The sequence below is a fragment of the Aptenodytes forsteri genome, unplaced genomic scaffold (assembly GCF_000699145.1).
Source record: "Aptenodytes forsteri isolate BGI_AS27 unplaced genomic scaffold, ASM69914v1 Scaffold368, whole genome shotgun sequence".
Lineage (NCBI taxonomy): Eukaryota > Metazoa > Chordata > Aves > Sphenisciformes > Spheniscidae > Aptenodytes > Aptenodytes forsteri.
Window position 1 is genome coordinate 301,280 of NW_008794884.1, and position 18,283 is coordinate 319,562.

The following is an 18,283-nucleotide window of genomic DNA, read 5'->3' on the forward strand; positions in this document are numbered from 1 at the left end:
TTGGACTCGATGATCTTAGAGGCCTTTTCCAACCTCAATGATTCTATGATTCTGCCTCCTGGGCCCCTTCTTGACTTGCTCCCTGGTATGTCAGGGAACCATGAGATTGCCTCTCGTGGGGATGGCAGGATCCGCTCTGTGAGTCTGAAGCAGGAGCCTTGGCCTGCTTTGCTAAGTCCAGCTCTGTCTCCTTATCACAGGGCCATGGGCTGATGACGAGGAATGGATCCTGGGCCCCTTCTTGACTTGCTCCCTGGTATGTAAGGGAGCCATGAGATTGCCTCTCGTGGGGATGGCAGGATCCGCTCTGTGAGTCTGAAGCAGGAGCCTTGGCCTGCTTTGCTAAGTCCAGCTCTGTCTCCTTATCACAGGGCCATGGGCTGATGACGAGGAATGGACGGACAAAGCCAGGAGAGTAATCATGGAGCGCATCGGCCTGGCCACTGCAGGGTAATGTCCCAGGCCGTGGTGCAGGCACTGCCCCCTCGCCATTTTTCCCTGGATTATTTCTACTGTGGTCTATGTGTGGCAAGTTGTGGAAATGGGGGTGGAGAATGTTGCTTGGGAAGGGTGCAGGTGCGCTGCCTCCTTGCCTTCTCTTGCCTGCAATTTGCCTGCCTTCAGAGCATGCAGAGAAGCCGCACTCTGTGCGATGCAGAGTCCCTGCAAATGGCCACGTGGGTAAGAGTGGCCAGATTAGGTCCCTGTTAGCTCGTGTCCATAGGAGAAGGAATGGTGCTTCTGGTCCTGATCTGGGCCTCTTGGATGCTTGGGCATGAGGGTGACCGAGCACTGGCACAGGTTGCCCGGAGAGGTTGTGGAGTCTCCATCCTTGGAGATACTCAAAAGCCGTCTGGATGTGGTCCTGGGCAACCAGCCATGGGTGACCCTGGTGGAGCAGGGGGTTGGAGCAGATGACCTCCACAGGTCCCTTCCCACTTCAGCCAACCTGTGACTCTGTGAAGGGTGTTTTGCGTTGTGGGCCGAAGTAACCTTGCTCTGCTTCTTCAGCCAGTGTGAGGTTGACTTGGTTTTGGGGGAAGAGCCTCCTGTGCGTTGGTGTTAAACGCCAGGGCAGGGGAGGCGCTGCCTGGAAAGAGCCCGCAGGAGGTGTGCGGGGTATGGCTGGCAGCTTGCTGACCCCCCTTGCTGGGGGATGGGCTCTCCACTGCCAGCTCGCAGCTGATGTCTGCTGTCCCTTCCTGCAGGGAGCCGTACCACGACATCCGCTTCAACCTGATGGCGGTGGTGCCTGATCGGAGGATGAAGTACGAGTCCAAACTGCACATCCTGAAGATGAACCGCCAGACTGTGCTGGAGGCCTTGCAGCAGGTAGGACAGCCCAAGCCCTGAGAGAGTGCGAGCCTGGGGTGGGAATAGGCTCTGCTGTCAGGGCATCACCCTGTGCTGTAGAGGCCCTGGATTTTATGGGTTTTTTTGGCCTTGGGAAATACCTCCTGGGAAGAGGAGATAACCAGCCTCGCTGCTTGGCCTTTTGCTGCTCACCTGGGAGGTTGTCCATGGCGTCGGTTGATCGTGTGTGTGGGTGCTCGGCAGTTGGCTCACCCTCGCAAGTTCTCCTTCTGCAGTGCTTGAACAGGAGGGATATGGTTTGGGTCACCCTGGTCCAGCACTCAGTTTCTATCTGTCATTTGCCTTCAAGCTTATCCGAGTAACTCAGCCTGAGCTGATCCAGACCCAGAAGTCTCAGGAGTCTCAGCCTCCGGAAGAGGCAAAGCCAGCCAGCAGCAAGACTGTGACTCCAGAGAGCACCCATCCAGGTAGACCCCCGTACCAGTGGTGTTGCCAGCCAGCCAGCCTGGCCTGTCGTGGAGCGAGCACAGGCTGGTGACGATGGCTGGCTGACCTGGAGCTTGAGGGAGTTTTATGGTCAGCTTCACTTTCTTTTCTCCAAGCCCAGCTCTGTGCACACTGTGCTGGGGTGTGGTAGATGCCTCTGTGCCTGGGAGAAGCGTTGGAGGGACGTGGAGCTTGAAAATGGGAGGGCTTAAGTTTGGGGACACTTGTGACAACTGGAGGTGGAAAGGGAAGTGGGTGTGATGGTCTGGTGGAGCGTAAGAGCTCTCCTGCTACGTGGGGTGGGCAAGGGGTGGCAGAGGACATTGAGTAAAATGTGATGGTGCTGGTCATGAAAGGCTGTGCTGTGCTTGTATGGCAGACGGCACCGATGAGCCCGCCAGCCAGGGCCACCCTGCGGCCACGCAGAGCCCGCCCAGCAAATCCAAACCGGTGGTAAAGACGTCAGCGAGCAGTATCAACGGGGCGCCTCCAGCAAACCCCAACCCCATCGTGCAGAGGTTGCCAGCCTTCCTGGATAACCACAACTACGCCAAATCCCCCATGCAGGTAGGCTGGAGCTCCAGGCCGGCAGCATGCCTGACTTGAGCTGAGCTTTTCAATTCCAGTCCCTCACCTCCATGGGACGGTGGCTGTCAGCCAGTCTAAGCCCTTCCCCTGCCTTGCAGCCTGCCTGCCCTTGCACTAACCCCGACTGGAATGTGAGAGGGTAAAAGAGGTTAGCATTAATGTGGGTAAACTGAGCAAGCATAGGGAACAGTCCCCTGTCTCCTCTCGGAAGGGGCAAGTCCCCTGTGCTCGGCTGGACCGAGGACGTGGCTCTTCCTCCTTGCCCCACTGCCGGCAGGCCATCAGCGACGGTGTTTTGCAGGAGGAGGAAGACCTTGCGGCAGGAGTGGGTCGCAGCCGGGTCCCAGTCCGACAGCACCAGCAGTACTCCGACGATGAGGATGACTACGATGATGATGAGGAGGAAGAAGTTCGTAACACCAACTCGGCCATCAGGTGACGACTTGAGCCGAGGGCAAGGGGCAGGGAGCAGACATTTGCAGAACCACCAGGGGTGGCTTCCTGATCTCTTTCCTGAGCACCGTTAGCTGTGTTGGAGCCTGCACCTGTGCGTGCAGTTAGGGCTGTTCTCTTGGCCTGCTATTTTGCTGTTCACTCGCTGGATTTTGTGAAGCCCTTCTGTAGCTCTTCATAATCAACTCTGAATTTTGGCTGCCCTGAGTAACTGTGTATTGGCAGCAAACTTTGGGGCTTCTCTGCTTTCCCCCCTTTTCCAAATGTTCCTGAATAAATGGAATAGCCCAGCTCTGGGGGGCTCCTCCATAGCTCCCTCCTGCTAGGGCTTTTCTCGTGCCACTGGTGGCTGTGTGGGTGGTGGAGCTTGACCTGCAGGAGGTCACCTGGTAGCTGACAAATTGCTGTATTTTGCGGTTGGAGGGCGGAGGCTGGCTGTGCTGCATTGAAGTGTGCCTGGTGGCCAAGGAAACGTGGTGTGCCCTGCCTGGGGGGCTTCATTTTTCCAAAATGAACCTCAGTTCCCCGGTGCTGATTGCCAAATCGAGTCCTGGTGACAATGTTGGCGTGCTCAAGCTGCTGTGAAGGTCAGGAAGGTGGGGTCACAGCGGGGCTGCTCTTGGGGCTTGTGGAAGAAGCTCAGGGGTACACAGCATCCTTTGGGAAGCCCCCTCTGCCCCCCGGCTGCGTAGGAGTACCTGTAGCTGAGCGGTTCAGTGGGGTGGGGTGCTGTCAGAGAAGCTGGTGGCAGTGGGGGTGACCTAGAAATGTTTCAGGCCTTGCTTCATCCCAGCAGACAGCCTGGAGTGCCGAGTGCGGAGCTGGCAGTGCCTGCGCTGGGCCCCCACCTCCTTCCACCACTACTCACCTTCCCTGCTGTGTTCCTGGGCAGGTACAAAAGGAAAGGGCAGGTAAAGCAAGAGCACGCGACGGGGGCTGCGGATGGCCAGCTCTCCGTCCTCCAGCCCAACACCATCAACGTCCTGGCTGAGAAGCTGAAGGAATCTCAAAAGGATCTTTCCATTCCCCTGTCCATCAAGACGAGTGGCGGGGGCGCCGCCGTGGCAGTGGTCACCCACTCCCAGCCCTCTCCCACCCCCAGCAACGAGAGCACGGACACTGCCTCCGAGATCGGCAGCGCCTTCAACTCACCGCTGCGCTCTCCCATCCGCTCGGCCAACCCCACCCGCCCCTCCAGCCCCGTTACCTCCCACATCTCCAAGGTGCTCTTCGGCGAGGAGGACGGCCTGCTGCGCGTCGACTGCATGCGCTACAACCGGGCCGTCAGGGACCTGGGGCCCGTTATCAGCACCGGGCTGCTGCACCTCACAGAGGACGGTGTGTTCTGCCCGCTGGCTGTTGCAGGTAGGTGCCTGCCAGCTTTTGGGGGGGTGGCATCTCCCCTGCGGTGACGGGACGGTGTCCTTTGACTTCGGGAGTGGATGCCAGTCCTTTGCCATGGCTCCTAACGCTTCCTTCCCCTGTGCGCAGATGGGGGGAAAAGCTCCCCCCCTTCCATCAAACCCGGTGAAGAGGCCCCGGTCGCAATCAAACTGGACGAGAAGGAGGGCAGTGAGGCCAGTGACAGCAAAGAGAAGGTGGGACTTGGCAGGACCAGTGATCACCCTGGGGGGGAAAAGTATTCTCCCAAGGTGAGTTTTGTGCTGCGGCAGCCCTGGGAACGTGGAGCTCCCTGCGCTCACCCAGAGACGCAGCAGCGCTGGCAGTGACCGAACCGCATGTGCACGCTGTCCCACTCGCGTGTCGCCGCAGCCGTCCCTCGAGGCACAGGGCAGTGCAGGTTTTGTGCCTTGCGTCATCTCGGGGACATTTGCCTTGGCGGTGGGCAGAGCCGCTGCCTCCCGCAGCTGAGACATTCGGTGTGCTGGGCTCTCCTTTGGGCCGGGGGCTGGTGGGACCCTGCACCCCCAAATCCCAGCCTGCTGATAACTTTACTGCCTGTCTCTGCCCTCCAGCCAGAGACAGGAGCAGGGTCGGGCGGCACAAGCGTATCGGGGCTCCCTGGAGGAGAGCTGGCTAGAAACCGTTTTACTCAAAAGGGAAGTCTTCAAGTTTTGTTACTGAGAAGAACCAGGCCCTGGGGTGTTTCTCAGGCATGCACGCAACCCTCCCCCTGTCCCAGAGAACCAGGTACATGGGGCTGGGCCAGGCTCGGGCAGAACCCAGCTCGCCTGGGGCTGGCTGTAGTGCTGGCTGATTGATCACCCTCTGGCTCAGAAATTCCCTACAATGAACTGCTCTTCTCCCCCCCCCCCCCCTTACCGCCCCCACCCCACTCTTTCGGCCCCGCTGGCTCCTGGGCTGCAGCAGGGGTCCGTCTGCTCACATTTGCTCTGCTTCATCCTGGCAGGAGCTGCTGGCACTACTGAAGTGCGTGGAGGCAGAGATTGCGAACTATGAGGCCTGCCTGAAGGAAGAGGTGGAGAAGAGGAAGAAATTCAAGGTATGTTTGTTGATGGCTTGTTCGCGTTGCTGATTTAGCTCCCTGAAGGCTTCTGTCTGGGGTGTCTTTATGTCAAAGTAGAGGGAGGGTGTTTCAGCTGAGAACGGCCATGGGGAGCATTTGGGGTCCCTTTCCTGTTACCAAACAGCCCTACAGGGCAGAGCCCCCCCCCCCGGGACAGACCGAATCCCCTGGGCAGCACTGACTAGCTTGAGGAGGATGGTGGAGCACTGCAGCTGGGCCACAGCTGAACATCAGCCCTGACAGGAAGAAGGGGGGAGTCTCTGCCCCGAGGCCTGGCAGGATTCCTCCCCTGCCCACCCTCGCCTCTTCCCAGCTGCCCTTTGTGGAAAATGCTGACATCTGAACTGGGATAGAGACTGTGTCCCAGTTGTGCACTGGCCTGAGCTGGGCTGGGAGCTGGGTCCCTCCTTGCTCTGTCTCCTTGGCCTGTGGGATGGGCCAGGCATGCTGGTTCTTTGCCCCTTGTTCCCCTTGAGCTCTCCTTTCTCCCTGCCACCTGTTTGGATTATTTGTGGATGTCATCTCTTTATAGATCGATGACCAGAGGAGAACCCACAACTACGACGAGTTCATCTGTACCTTCATCTCCATGCTGGCCCAGGAAGGTGCGTGCTGTGCGGCCGAGGGGACGGAGCGTGGGGTTCAGGTTCAGCTGGAGGAGCCGCACTGAGCGTGGCAGAGCAGCAGCTGTGAGCCTGGGAAGCTCACCCTGCCCCGATCTCTGCTTCTGCCAGACCCGGGGCACGAGGTAGCGCTCAGTCTGGGGAGCCACATGTCTCCGCTCTGTGTCCTTCTCATTTTATAGTCCCAGGAGGAGCCCAATGATGGGTTTTGGGCGAGAGAGGGAGGGCTGCACTCTGGCGTGGGCAACACCACCACTCCAGCGTGGGACATGTCTGTGTGCCTCTCCCCCTGCAGGCATGCTGGCAAGCCTCGTGGAGCAGAACATCTCCGTCCGCAGGCGGCAGGGGGTCAGCATCGGCCGTCTGCACAAGCAGAGGAAGCCGGACCGCCGGAAACGCTCCCGCCCGTATAAAGCCAAGCGTCAGTAGCCTGGGAGTCAAGACTGTGAGAAGCAGCAGCTGGGCTTTGTGGCTTTGGGCAGTGGCACTTGGATCTATGTTACCCTTTGCCCAAGGAAGAGGGACCACAGCGACAAGCTCTCAGCCAAGGTGGAGCCTGGGGACAAAGGGAAATTGGGTTTTCCTCTGAGCCCGAGTTGTGAAAGGCGGGAATATGTTGTCTTGAGGGGAGTCCCTGCAGCTGCAGCAGAAGGCAAGCCGGAGTGCCCAGCTGCCTGACTGTGCCACGGCAGCGCCCAGAGGCCATGGGCCTGTGTCTCGGCGCTGTGGCAGGAGGGGAAGAGCCCACCCGGCTGGTGACGGGTCTGGTGGTGTGGGAACGCCAGTGATGCCGATGCAAGGCTGTGCTGGCCGCAGCTGGCTGTAGCTTGTGTCCTCCTGCGTCTAGGCCTTCAGCTCTGCGCTTCCCCAGGACACTCACGTCTGTGTTTTCTATCCCTCTCCCTCCCTTCCCCAAACTTATTTTTGGTTCTGACCCTCGCTTCGGCCGTTGCCGAGCGAGGCGGCGCCTGGACAGAGCCCGTTCTCCTGCATCCACCCCCCGCTGCACCGCCCAGCTCCCAGAGCTGGCCGACACGTGGCCAGGCAGTCCTGCCTTGCCCTGCCCTCACTGCTCTGGGGATGGCAGCAGGGGATGCCGAGGCTCCCCCGTGGGCCTCGGCAGCTCTGTTGCTGCATGAGGATGGGTGGGCTCGTCCCTGGAGCTGGGCCCTGTGCCCAGCCCTCCGTGGTGGTGCTGGGGGGCAGCGTGTGGCTCTGCTGCCACGGCTGCTTTCCTGGGGACCAGCTCTGTGGCCCTGGCAGTGCCTGTGGGTCATGCGGGGTTGCTCCAGGCCCAGTCCCCAGAGAAACCCCGTGAATTATGAACAGACCAAGTTCATAGGGTGGCCTCGGTGCTGCTGGGCACAGCGCCGGGGTGGACGCTGGATGTGGAGTCACTTGGTGCCCTTGGTGAAGCCTTTCAGCGTGGGGAGAGGCGACTGGTTACTGTAATGCTCAAGGTGGGATGGGGACTGCAGTGGCAGGCGGAAGCAGTGGAGGGAGCCCAAAGCGGCTCCTGCCCAAGCCGCTCGCTGGCTGCTCACCCAGAGCTTGCTGGTGGGGGCAGCAGCCTGTTTCCTACCGCAGCACTCGGGCCTGGCCTGCCTCTTGCCTGCCGCCTCCTGCCAGCCCCGCCAGCGCTCCTGCGCATGGCCTTCTGCCTGTCCCCAGCAGCCCGGCCGAAATCTCAGAAGCCAGAGGTCAGCACCTCTCTCCAGGGGTGTCCTGAGGCACAGCTGGGCCAAGGGGAGCTGCCACAGGAGAGGACTGAGTTTTGCAAATGTGCAAATTTGTACAGATCTTGACTATGGAATGAAACTGTTCTTTTGGTATTTGTTGAAGGGAAGAAAATCCTTCTGTTTCTTGCTGTGTCTAATATCAAGTTCTGTAAATAATGGATCTGTCTGAAGGAATAAAGCTATCCTGTAACAGCCAGCCAAGGGAGAGGTGTGTGAGGGAAGGGAGAGGGGCATGTGCGCGGCTTGGAGCACTGAGTGCCTGCTCCGGGCCACATTGTCCCTGCTGGCAGCTCTTCTGTGGTGCTAAAAACTTGAGGTAATTGTGGGGATTGCAACAACACCAGGTGCATGTGATGCTGGTGGAGTCGAGCTCAATTTATTGACACAGCTCAGAGGGCAGGAGGAGAGGGGGAGCGGCTGCTGGCAGTCAGCGCTTGGCTCCTGCTGCCTGCCCGTGCTGCCTACCTCTGTGCAGGACGGCGGAGGCCCCGGCTCAGGCCCTTGGCTGGGATGGTTTCCTGGGCTGGGTGGGTTTTCCGGCTAGAAGTCCAGGGCACAGATCAACGCTGTGCCCCGTTTGATCCAGTGCTTCTGTGGCTTGTCCGTAGGGATCTCGACAGCAATCACATAGTTGGTGGAGTGGCCCGTTGTTGACAGTGTGCCTGTAATGGGGGAAGCAAGGGCAAGAGGGTGGTACTGCAGCCCTGGCTGCTGCACGCTGACCAGGGAGTGCTGTACAAGTGACCCCACGTGAGATCCCCTGTCCCATCCCTGTGCTAGGTGACAGGCTGAGCAGGGCTGTGGGAAGCAGGCTTGTGTATTTTTGGGTGTGGGCTTGAGGAGAGCCTGGCCAGAGGCACTGCTGCATAGCCAGGATGCCTGCCTGCTCTGTCTCCACGACCACGGCAGGAGAAATCTTCTCCCTGGATGGTCTCAGCTGACAGTGCCTTGCTCTGTGCCAGTGTGTGGCAAGAGGAACTCCTGCAGCCTCTCCTGGGCTGCCCTTCCTAGCTGCTTCTAGAGTCTCCCTTGCTTCTGGAGATCTGTCTTTAGGGCACCTACCTGCGCGAGTGAGAGTCTTATAGATTGGGCACAGGTAGGTGCCAGTGGCTGGAGGCTTGCGGTTGGGGACAGGAAGCAGCCAGATGACGGCCATCTCCATGTAAAGCTCCTTGGGGCGTGACTCTGCTAGCTGAAACGCAGCAGGGTCCCAGCGGGCGCCTTCGAGAAACAAGCCGTGGATGTAGCAGCCTTCGTCGGGATGGCGAGTGAGCTCGCTCGCTGACTCCTTCATTACCTGCAGAGGAGAGCAGGCCCAGGGCCCTGATCAAGGCGTGTCCCTGGAGGCTCAGCCCCAAGGACCCCCTTAAGCTGCTCTTAGTTAAGTCAGTGCTGCCAAAGGAGAGCCTGCCCCAGCTCTCGGATGGGCTGGGCTCATCTGGCATCTCACATCAGGCTGTGGGGCATGCCTGTGGCAAAGCCTGTGGAGGGGGATGTGAGCAGGTCCGGAGAGGCAGAGAAGCCTCTGCTTGCCTTGTGGAGGTGTCTGGCAGTGTGGGTGGACGTATCTAGCACAAAGGGGATGATGAGGTCCATGGGCAGCTGTGCAGCTAGTGGCTTCACCTCTTCGGCAGGTCAGGGCTGCCTTTGTGGCCTTCTAGCAGCGGATTCCAAAAAATTCCAGAAAAAATCCAGAGCCTCTGGCTGACTTACTGACCTTGAAGCTAAACGAGATGGTGTCGATGGAGATGACAGACTTCCTGGCGAAGTTCTGCAGTGTCCCGGTGAGGAAAGCCTGGGGGAAGAAGAACCCGCTGATCCAGAACACGGAGGGGATTCCGTGGCTGATCCATTTCTGCAGGAATTCAATCCGCTGCACCAAGTCGTTCACCCAGGATGCCAAGGGCTTCAGCGATGGGTAGGCCTGTGGGGCACCCACAGAGGAAGGTGTTGAACACAAAGACACCCTAGAACTTTTGCCCCAGTTGCTGACAGCTGCCCAGAGCCCGGGGATTCATCCAGCCTGGGGCTGGGAACAACTGCGAGCTGCACTAGGCAGGAGACATCTCCATGCCAGGGGAGCAAGAGCCAGCTCCATGTGAGACAGTCCAGTCCAGCTGTGGTGGTTGATGACCCACTCCCCTGGTTTGGGTGAGCTCCTGTGGGCAGCTGGGCTGGCTGGGGCACGTACCTTGGCATTCCACGTCTCGGGGACAGTATTGTTGTACAAGCTGCTGGCCATCAGCTCCAGCTGAGAGGACATCACGACCAGGCCCTTGAGAGCTTTCAGCAAATCCTTCAGTGTCTGAGCTATCACCTCCAGGAGCCTGTTGTACCTACAGAGAGAGCGCAGAGGGAGCAGGGCGACTCAGTGCAGTGGTTTATTGCCCATGTCTGCCCAGAGAGGATATGGATCTGTACAACGAGTGAAGCTCCTCCATGTAACCCCCAGCCCCGTTCCTCTAACAGGATCTCATAGCTGCTCCCCCAGCCCTGAATTGCTGACGGTAGCAGATGGAGACACTGATCAGTCCCCACAGGACAGGGATCAGCTGAAGGTCCTGGTTGGGACAACACAGTTAGCGTGGCTGCCAACCCCACTGCCATGCTCAGCAATGATGTTCCTCAAAGGTGGGTGGCAGCAGGGGCCTGCACATCTCTGCTGTTCCCCAAGGGATCAGTCGGTTGCTGGCCCAGGACGTGATCCCGCAGGGGTTTTACCTGATCACCTCCTGTACCAGCACTGTGTTCATGGACTCTTCGTAGAGCAGCGGGTATTTGTGGATCACCTCCTGCAGTTTCATGGGGGCAGGCAGCTTTGCCAGGATGTCCTTGGAGGTCTCCTCCACGAGCTGGAAGGAAGGCAGCAAGTGGGTGAGCATCCTCCTGGCCATGGCTGCCGAGAAGGTGGAGAGCCAACGCCTGGATGGCAGTGCTATTGCTGGCATCCAGCAGGCAGGGTGGCACCCCCTGAGAGCTGGTGTTTGTGCTCGCTGCCTGTACCGGGCACTGGCTGCCAAAGCACTGATGGGATCGGGGCACCCACCTCTTCCCTGCTGCGGCCTCCCAGTGTGAAGGTCTTGGGTTGCAGCTGCGTAATGGTCCCCAGCAGAGCAAAGGTCTCGTTCTGAGCGAAGGTGATGTTGGCATTGTCATGTAAACCAAAGAGCTCTGGGCTATCGTTCAGTGGCAGGCTCTTGATGTACTGGAGGTAGCCCTGGAGAGGAATCCGCACAGGCTGTGAGGCCAAGAGCACAGGGACAAAGCTGTGGTGCCCCTTCGGGCTGCTATGGGCCTGGCCCGAAAGAAATGACTAAGCCAGGGTTGCTGGATAAGCTAAACCCAGCAGATTTAACCCAGCAAGTCACAGACTCAGTTGGGAGATATTTCTTGTCTCGGTGTTTGAGATTCATTCATCCGACTTTTACACAGCTCTCTGTCCCATCACAGCCAGGAAACGCAACTCGCAGCTTTGACTTACGGACAGCTTATGTGTGCCCAAGAGCAAGGGCACAGGCTGCTGGGGAGGCTGACAGGGTGGCAGCTCCTCTGAGCCAGGTTTGGTGGCTGAATGGAGGCCATGGCCATGGTTTGTGGTCTGGCTGGGGAGTTAAATTGCACTTGTGTAGAAGCAAACACGTGCTATGAGAACAGGCAGCTTGGCAGTGAGCTTCCTGCTGTGTCTCCTGCAGAGCTCCTCAGGTACTTGAGGTATGTGATATCAAAATGATTCAGCGTACAAAAGCATTCAGCTGGGGAACTCTGGTGATAGCTGCTACCACCTCCTGTGCACAGGGACAAGATTTTCCTCCTGTTGCTTGAAACAGATGCAGCTTCCTGAAAGCAGCTGAAGATTCCCAGGTTCTTACAAACTTATATTCCCCCAGGGAACTGGAAATGCAGTGGGTTTCAGGGAGGAGTAGATCCCCTTTGCAGTATGACGATCCCCCTGGATCTATGAGCTGCAAGTTGTTACTTGAGTACTTACGTGGAGGTCAGAAGACGTACTGATCTGCTTGTAGATCCCCGATTCAGAATAGGCAAACTCAGGAATTAAAACCTCAGGCTTGTAGAAATCTTCCAAAATACTCATGATGCAGCGCCTGTCCCAGTCGTCAGTCACACGGCCGCCGTAGTTGATTTCCCCAGCTGTGTACTTCAGAACCTGTGAGGGACCCCGCCACGGCTTTCTGACCTGCACATGCATCACAAGCCTGTTCCCTCCATAGGAGGGGCCAGCTCACGCACTTACCTTGTAGGGGATGTCTGTGTATTCGCTCAAGAACATCTGTAGCTGGCTGACGCAGATGCGGAGGTCTCCATCTGTGAACTCATAGGGGATGTTGAACCCCAGAGGCCCAAACTTTCTCCTCTCCAGCATGTTCCCATGGAAGAAGCAAAGTGACAGCAACAAGGATTTAAACTCTGCGACCTGTAGGCAGGGGAGCAGGGAGAAGAGGTGCTCAGCTTGGGAGGAGGCATCCTTGGATGGGGTCAGTTCCTGCTGGGACCTGGCAGAGGAGATGTGCCAATTCAGCAGTGCCAACTGGAGCCTGGAGAGGTGGAAACCTCAGTCAGGCTGCTGTGCTGGGGAAGGCTGTGGCCCACTCCCTTGCTTAAAGAGACCTGCAAGTGTCTTACGGAGGCAACAGGCCTCCGCAATCCTGTTGCTTCTGTTTCTCAAAGTGAAACTTCTAATTGGCTCATCACAGAGTAGATGTGGGCTTATGAGAAATACCACCAGCCCTTCTCTAGCACGTGAGAGCTCTAGCAGAGAGGAAGATCTGTGCCTGGAGAGGAGCAACATCCAGGTGGAGAGCATACGCTGGAGCAGGCACGGGCTGGGGACAGCAAACCAAAGCACAACCTGGGTCTTACCTTGGGGCAAGAATTCAAGAAGTCATCGCTGAAACTAATGTAGGACTTGAGCAGGTTGGCCTTGACCCCGCGGGGGGGCTCGATGGTCATCTTAGAGCCATTCTGGAGGATGGATACAGGGAAGCGGTTGCTCGGTAGACTGGTGAGCCAGAGGCGAAAGTCCTGATGCACCTGGAAATCCAGAAAGCAGCAAGTGCTCAGAGGGTGCAGGCACAGCCACTGCAGCTGCTCCTGCACTGACCCTCTGGTTTTACAGGGAACCTGGGGATGGCATTGAACTAGATCTGGGCTCCTCCCAGGGCTCCAGCCTCCTGCCTGTTATCCTCAGAGTGGGCAGGCTGCGCAGTAAAACAGCTCACCTTGCTGGGGTCAATGCCCTCGACGAGTCTCTCCAGTGAAGGCATCCAGCTGGGGGCCAGGTGGCAGTTCTGGAAGAAGACCCAGTTGCCCTGCTCCATGGCACTGTGCATCATAGCTTCAGCACGGGGGCCCTGAGGAGGCAGATAGGAAGAGCTCAGGGACCCTGGTCCATCCCGGGTTGTGCCCTGCTGAGCTGGACAGGGAGACAGCTGCTGGGTGGAAGGACCACTTTCCAGAGCTACAGCCTGGCTTTGTCCCCATGGCTCAGCTGGATCTCCGCTGTCTGATGGCACAGCAAGGGCCCTTCTGCAGCTTTTGCAAGCCTGTGTGGGAGGGTGGAGGGAATGGAAGAACTGGGGATGGACTCGGGAAGTTAGAGGGCACTACAGGGGGAACCGCTGCAGCCCCCCCACCGAACTGGCTCCTCCAGCTAGCAGAAGGTTGGTGAGGAGGGGCAGGAGGGTGTTTTCACTGTGCTGCAAGGGTGTTTGACCTACTTGGAGCTAGGTAAGATCACTGGGAGTGCCAACAGGACAGTGCTGCCCCAGGTAGGCATGGGCAGCTTACCTGGCCTTGGCCCAGAGAAATGGCAGAGAGCTTTTGGGAGAACTTCATTTCTTCAGCAAACTTGTAGAGGTCGGCAGCTGGGTCAGTGCCCGGGGACAGCACGAACACCAGGGGGGTGGTGGCAGTGGACTCCCTGAAGACGACTGAGAGGTCAGTGGTCTGCAACACAGAAAGTTGGTCAGAGAGGAGGGGCCATAGTGGCACCACGTGCAGCACCTCCTCACCCTGCCTGGCCTCCAGCTCCTCTCCAAGGCACCAGCATACTCCTGGGTGCCGAGGCCAGAAACGTGTCCAATAAAGGCCTACTACAGCTCTCCTCCAGCAGCATTAGCAGCATTAGCAGTCAGTAACCACTTTCCCAGTTGTCGTTCGATCAAGTCAGTAACCACTTTCCCAGTTGTCGTTCAAACTCTGCCCTCGTATGCCTGCACTATCTGCTCCCTCCCAGTGCGGTTTAACTGGTGGACATTAGGTAGGATATCCCGCGTCTAAGATGTGTTTCCCCAGCTGTGGGAACACTGCGGCTGCAGGGAGGCATGAGCACCCTCACTGCAATTAGAAAATGCTGACGGCCCATTTACAGCAAGCTCGAGGCCTCCTGATCCACTCCTGGCCCCACCAGTGCTTCCTTTTGGCAGGTTACCTGCGGCTCAAGGAAGTGTCGATCCAGGTTCAGCGCCACAAAGTCCTGCATGGCATTGGTCATCTTATCTCCCCGCAGACACCGTATAACCAGCAGCTTCTGGAATGCATCAAGCTCAGCTTCCCACTTCCCGGGTAGGAGCTCTCTGCAAAGCAGTTTGGTGCGTTCTGGGGGGGTGTGCCAGATCCTGCAGCTCCCCAGGAAGCACCCAAGTTGCCTGCAGGCAGCCCCTTGGGTTTCAGAAGGGACAAGGACCTTCCAGTCACTTGGCTGAGGTTGTTGTCCATAGCCTTGAAACCATCAGCAGGCAAGCCAGAGCTGCTTCCACTGGGGAAGTGCCAAGTACTGCTGGGCTAAGGTGTCGCGTGGCTCTGCCTTGGGCAAGCAACATGCACAGGCAAGGGCCACCCTTGAGGAGACAAGGCAATGCCTTGTGTGGCATGACACTGACTGTGAGCAGAGCCAGCACTGTGGCTGTATTGGCTCCTTGTGTTCTCCCAGGGACGCCATTACCTGCTGGGTGCAGTACAGCTAAGCCCACAAAGCAGGGGACACTTGCCTGTGAGGGTTGGGGCTGTCAAAAATGGCCCTGAATGCTGCAAGGTTGGCTGCAAAATCATTGGCGAAGCCAGAGAAGTTCTTCAGGTTGCTCAAGGCCAGGATGTCTCCCCACGTTCTCTCGTACAGCCAGGCCGGAGCTGGGTTCTCCTGCATCTCCTTTATGGTCCCTCCTGACAGCAGGTACCGCCACTCGTCCTGAGAACAGGATAGGACATGGTCATGGATTATAGCCTACCTGCCTGGGCCTGAAGCACGTGGGTTTGTGCCGTATCCAAGTAAAATCCTGTAGTAACTTTCTGGCTGCCTCTTCTGTCAGGTGTGTGTGTGTTGAGGAGTAAGTGAACTGGAGGGTCTGGCGAGATCAACATCACTGTTGAGCTGCCACTAGCTTTTCTCTGTCTTCTAATCCCTGCCTGCTCCCTCTGAACTTGCTAACCTTTGCAGCAGTCTGGCAGCAAACTGGCAAAAGCTGCAGGTGATTCAGGCTAGGCAGCTCTGCATATAGACACAGGGAAAGGTTTGAGATCTGAGTGAAGAGAGGGTTTGCCCACCAGCCTACCAAGCCTGCCCCCAGCCCCAGGGAACAAGGCTCCTCTTCCACCCCAGCATGCTATTCAAGGGGACTGAACAGGCTGGACTTGAGCTGCCCTGATGGGATCCCATCAAAGGACCAAGGTGACTTGCTCACCATATCAATCTGCCCATCATTCATCAGAATCCGGACGCAAACCAGGAAGGCAAACATGAACTTGTGCTTCTCAAAGAGGCTACGGCACACATTGCTGTAGAGACTGAAGGTGATGTAGTTGTTGATGTTCATGATCCGGTCCTTCAGCGTGTCTGACAAAAAAGCACCAACCAGACAAGGGTGGTGGGTGGTGGGTGCTGCGGGTGACATGGAGGGTGCTCTCCACGTCAGCTGTCGGTGCCTGGTCACAGGGGCACACCTGCACCCTGCCCAGACGCTGCTCTCAAATATAGACTTGGCACAGAAACCCCCGTGAAAGCACAAGGCTGTGAGACTCAGCACACAGAAAACACTGCCCCAGCACGGGGAGGGAGTCCACGCTGCACCATGGCAGCCTACGCGGGCCCAGACGCCACCATCCTGGCTAACATGTGCTGCTGGGCAGGGAAGCTGCTGCCAGCCTGACAGCAGCAGCCAGGACCTGTGCGTGGAGGTGGCTCCATGCCAAGCAGAGCCACACCATTACCAGGATGGCACGTGCCTTGCCTGTGCCCTGACACTAACATCCCTCCCGCCTGGTCAGACAGGGCAGCAGAGAAGTGGTGGGGAAAAGAACGGAGGGCAGGGTACGACCACATCTTCCCTTCCCTTGTGTGGGCACAACTAGGGGCAGCTCTGGACCATGCTGAGAGCCGATGCAAGCAGACATGTTTGCCTTGACTCTGCAGGCGTCCTAGCTTCTGCTGCCACTAAGCCAGGAACGTGGGGTGAGGAAGGGGATGGGAGGGGGCTGTTCCAGGCAGGCACCTGCTTTCTCAGAGTTACTGATCCCCATTAGGAAGATGTTGAGGAACCACTCAAGTGAGTACTGGTACATGGGGTCCACGTTGGACAGGTCTGAGACACAGAAGTAGAGGATCTGCGAGCGGACGGCAACGGGCACATACTGCAGGCGAGTGATGTTGATGTCCTTCTCTGTCTGCTCCACCACCATTACCTTGGCCTGGGGGACAGAACAGACATCATGGTTAGTGCAGTGCTGGTGGGGGATGGACAGCTGCAGGGGGAGAGCATCTCCACCTCTGACCTGGATCTCCCCCGCCTTGAGCTTGGACGCCTCCAGCACTTTGATGAGCTCCAAGTCATCTACAGGATTTCCTTCAGAAGTGCTGAGCCGATACAGGATCTGGTCTTCTATCTTCTTCAGCTCCTGATGCATCTCAGCATTGCTAACAATTAGCTGGTTTCTAGCTTCTTCTAAGTCAGGCCGCTCCGCAGCCACCACTTGTCCCAGCAGTTGGTCTTCCAAGCCACTACAACAAAAGCCATGGAGGTGAGGGTGGGGGCAACAGGCCCGGAAGTTTGAGGACTGTGAGGAAGGAGGCTGAGCAGCGTGGGCAGCTAATGGGGTAAGCAAGTACCTGGGAGAGAGGGTGAAGTTGATGAGGGTGAGCTTCGTGGAAACCTCAGGGCTGTAGTGAGGGTTGGGCAGGTTGGTGGTGATGTACATCTTGAAACCCTCATGGTAGGGGACCACTGTATCCCCCAGCTTCAGCACTGTGTTGCCTTGCTGTTTGTAGGTCTGTACCAGAGAGGGACAAACTCAGGAAGGTTGGGACGGCTGCCTCTTGTGAGGGAAGGCATCCCGCAGTGCCCTGCGCTCTGCAGTGAGGAGAGAATCTGAAGACTGAACAGAGGAGCTCAAAGCTGCCTGGCAGACCTGAAGGCCTGAACCTGAATGCAGCAGCTGTATCCCATGGCCCTGCCTGCCAGGCCAAGACAAAAATGCCTGTTGGCAGGAGACCGGGGTGTGCGGGAGGCTGCTGACATGTTGGAGCCCTGGCTAAGACAGACGAGCACAGAACAGGCAGCATCCACGTGAGTGCTGCCTGCCCAGAGAGACCTGCAAACCCACAAAGTCCCACTGCACCCCAGCCAGATATCCCCCTTCCAGCCCGGCCAGGTACCCACTGCCCTCCTTGTCAAGGCAAGACACAGAACCTGTTTCAGCAGGACAGGCTCGAGGGCCGGATCCAGCTCCTCGCCAACATTCTCCAGCAGGAAGGGCTTCCCGAAGGTAACGGCATTTTCCAGACTGCAGAGGAAGTCCCGGTCGCTCAGTTTGGCCACCTCCAGGCTGTTCACCTTCTCCTGAAAGGCAGCAGGGGAGGGCAGGGTCCCTGCGGTGTCCTGCCCATCTCTAGCTCTGGTGCATGGTACACCTCTCACTGGGCTGATTTAGCTCCCCAGAGCAGCAGAAGTAATATCTTTTCTTGCTCAGCTAGTTTTTGGCTATTTTGGCAAGCTTAGCCCATATCACCAGGCACTAGAGACAGCCCAACAAGGCATCAGGAAGAGAGGGAATGGGGAGAACCTCCTTCAAAGAGCCATGCCCCTACAGAGCCCCACACTGGTAACTCAGAGCTTGTTTGCCTGCAAAGTAAGAGCAGGTGGGTGGGAAAAGCCTTCCGGGAGCAAAACAGGAGCAGCTGCCCGAGCCTCCCGCCTGACCCTTCAAAAGGGCAGTATGCGGCTCACTTTTGGGAGAGAAGAGGTGGGGGTCTGTGTCTCTAGTGCTCTGGCAGCAGGGACTGTGCTCACTAGCCAGGTAATGCTACCCTGATTCCTTCTATCCTAGGGATCCTAAAGGCTGTTACGGGAGATGCTGGTGTTGTTCTGTGTGTTTTAGGGTGTGGTGAAGGCTGTAAAGGCCCCAAAATGCTAGTGGGGAGCCATAATGAGATGCTGTCCTGGTTTCAGCTGGGATACAGTTAGTTTTCTTCCTAGTAGCTGGTACAGTGCTGTGTTTTGGATTTAGGGTGAGAACAATGTTGATAACACACCGATGTTTTAGTTGTTGCTAGGTAATGCTTACACTAGTCAAGGACTTTTCAG

The 18,283-nt window shown here is 57.7% G+C and overlaps 2 protein-coding genes across 2 annotated transcripts in view; one reads left to right on the top strand and one right to left on the bottom strand.

The window, feature by feature from the left end:
* BAP1 (BRCA1 associated protein 1) overlaps positions 1 to 7,885 on the top strand; it is a 14,043-nt gene extending 6,158 nt beyond the window's left edge. The window contains exons 8-17 of the mRNA XM_019470880.1: positions 372 to 450; positions 1,209 to 1,332; positions 1,664 to 1,781; positions 2,180 to 2,367; positions 2,690 to 2,823; positions 3,734 to 4,206; positions 4,333 to 4,493; positions 5,213 to 5,305; positions 5,862 to 5,934; positions 6,248 to 7,885. Coding sequence (XP_019326425.1) covers positions 372 to 450; positions 1,209 to 1,332; positions 1,664 to 1,781; positions 2,180 to 2,367; positions 2,690 to 2,823; positions 3,734 to 4,206; positions 4,333 to 4,493; positions 5,213 to 5,305; positions 5,862 to 5,934; positions 6,248 to 6,381 — 1,577 coding nt within the window. The 3' untranslated portion in view covers positions 6,382 to 7,885. The remainder of the gene's footprint in view (positions 1 to 371; positions 451 to 1,208; positions 1,333 to 1,663; positions 1,782 to 2,179; positions 2,368 to 2,689; positions 2,824 to 3,733; positions 4,207 to 4,332; positions 4,494 to 5,212; positions 5,306 to 5,861; positions 5,935 to 6,247) is intronic.
* Positions 7,886 to 8,104: 219 nt separating this feature from the next.
* Positions 8,105 to 18,283, bottom strand: part of DNAH1 (dynein axonemal heavy chain 1) — a 75,875-nt gene continuing 65,696 nt past the window's right edge. The window contains exons 60-77 of the mRNA XM_019470881.1: positions 17,390 to 17,539; positions 16,810 to 16,970; positions 16,476 to 16,701; positions 16,196 to 16,391; positions 15,389 to 15,540; positions 14,695 to 14,895; positions 14,140 to 14,280; positions 13,497 to 13,655; positions 12,929 to 13,060; positions 12,570 to 12,740; positions 11,944 to 12,123; positions 11,680 to 11,856; positions 10,738 to 10,908; positions 10,413 to 10,543; positions 9,883 to 10,027; positions 9,409 to 9,615; positions 8,754 to 8,988; positions 8,105 to 8,353 (exon numbers count right to left, since the gene is read on the bottom strand). Coding sequence (XP_019326426.1) covers positions 8,232 to 8,353; positions 8,754 to 8,988; positions 9,409 to 9,615; positions 9,883 to 10,027; positions 10,413 to 10,543; positions 10,738 to 10,908; positions 11,680 to 11,856; positions 11,944 to 12,123; positions 12,570 to 12,740; positions 12,929 to 13,060; positions 13,497 to 13,655; positions 14,140 to 14,280; positions 14,695 to 14,895; positions 15,389 to 15,540; positions 16,196 to 16,391; positions 16,476 to 16,701; positions 16,810 to 16,970; positions 17,390 to 17,539 — 3,057 coding nt within the window. The 3' untranslated portion in view covers positions 8,105 to 8,231. The remainder of the gene's footprint in view (positions 8,354 to 8,753; positions 8,989 to 9,408; positions 9,616 to 9,882; positions 10,028 to 10,412; positions 10,544 to 10,737; positions 10,909 to 11,679; positions 11,857 to 11,943; positions 12,124 to 12,569; positions 12,741 to 12,928; positions 13,061 to 13,496; positions 13,656 to 14,139; positions 14,281 to 14,694; positions 14,896 to 15,388; positions 15,541 to 16,195; positions 16,392 to 16,475; positions 16,702 to 16,809; positions 16,971 to 17,389; positions 17,540 to 18,283) is intronic.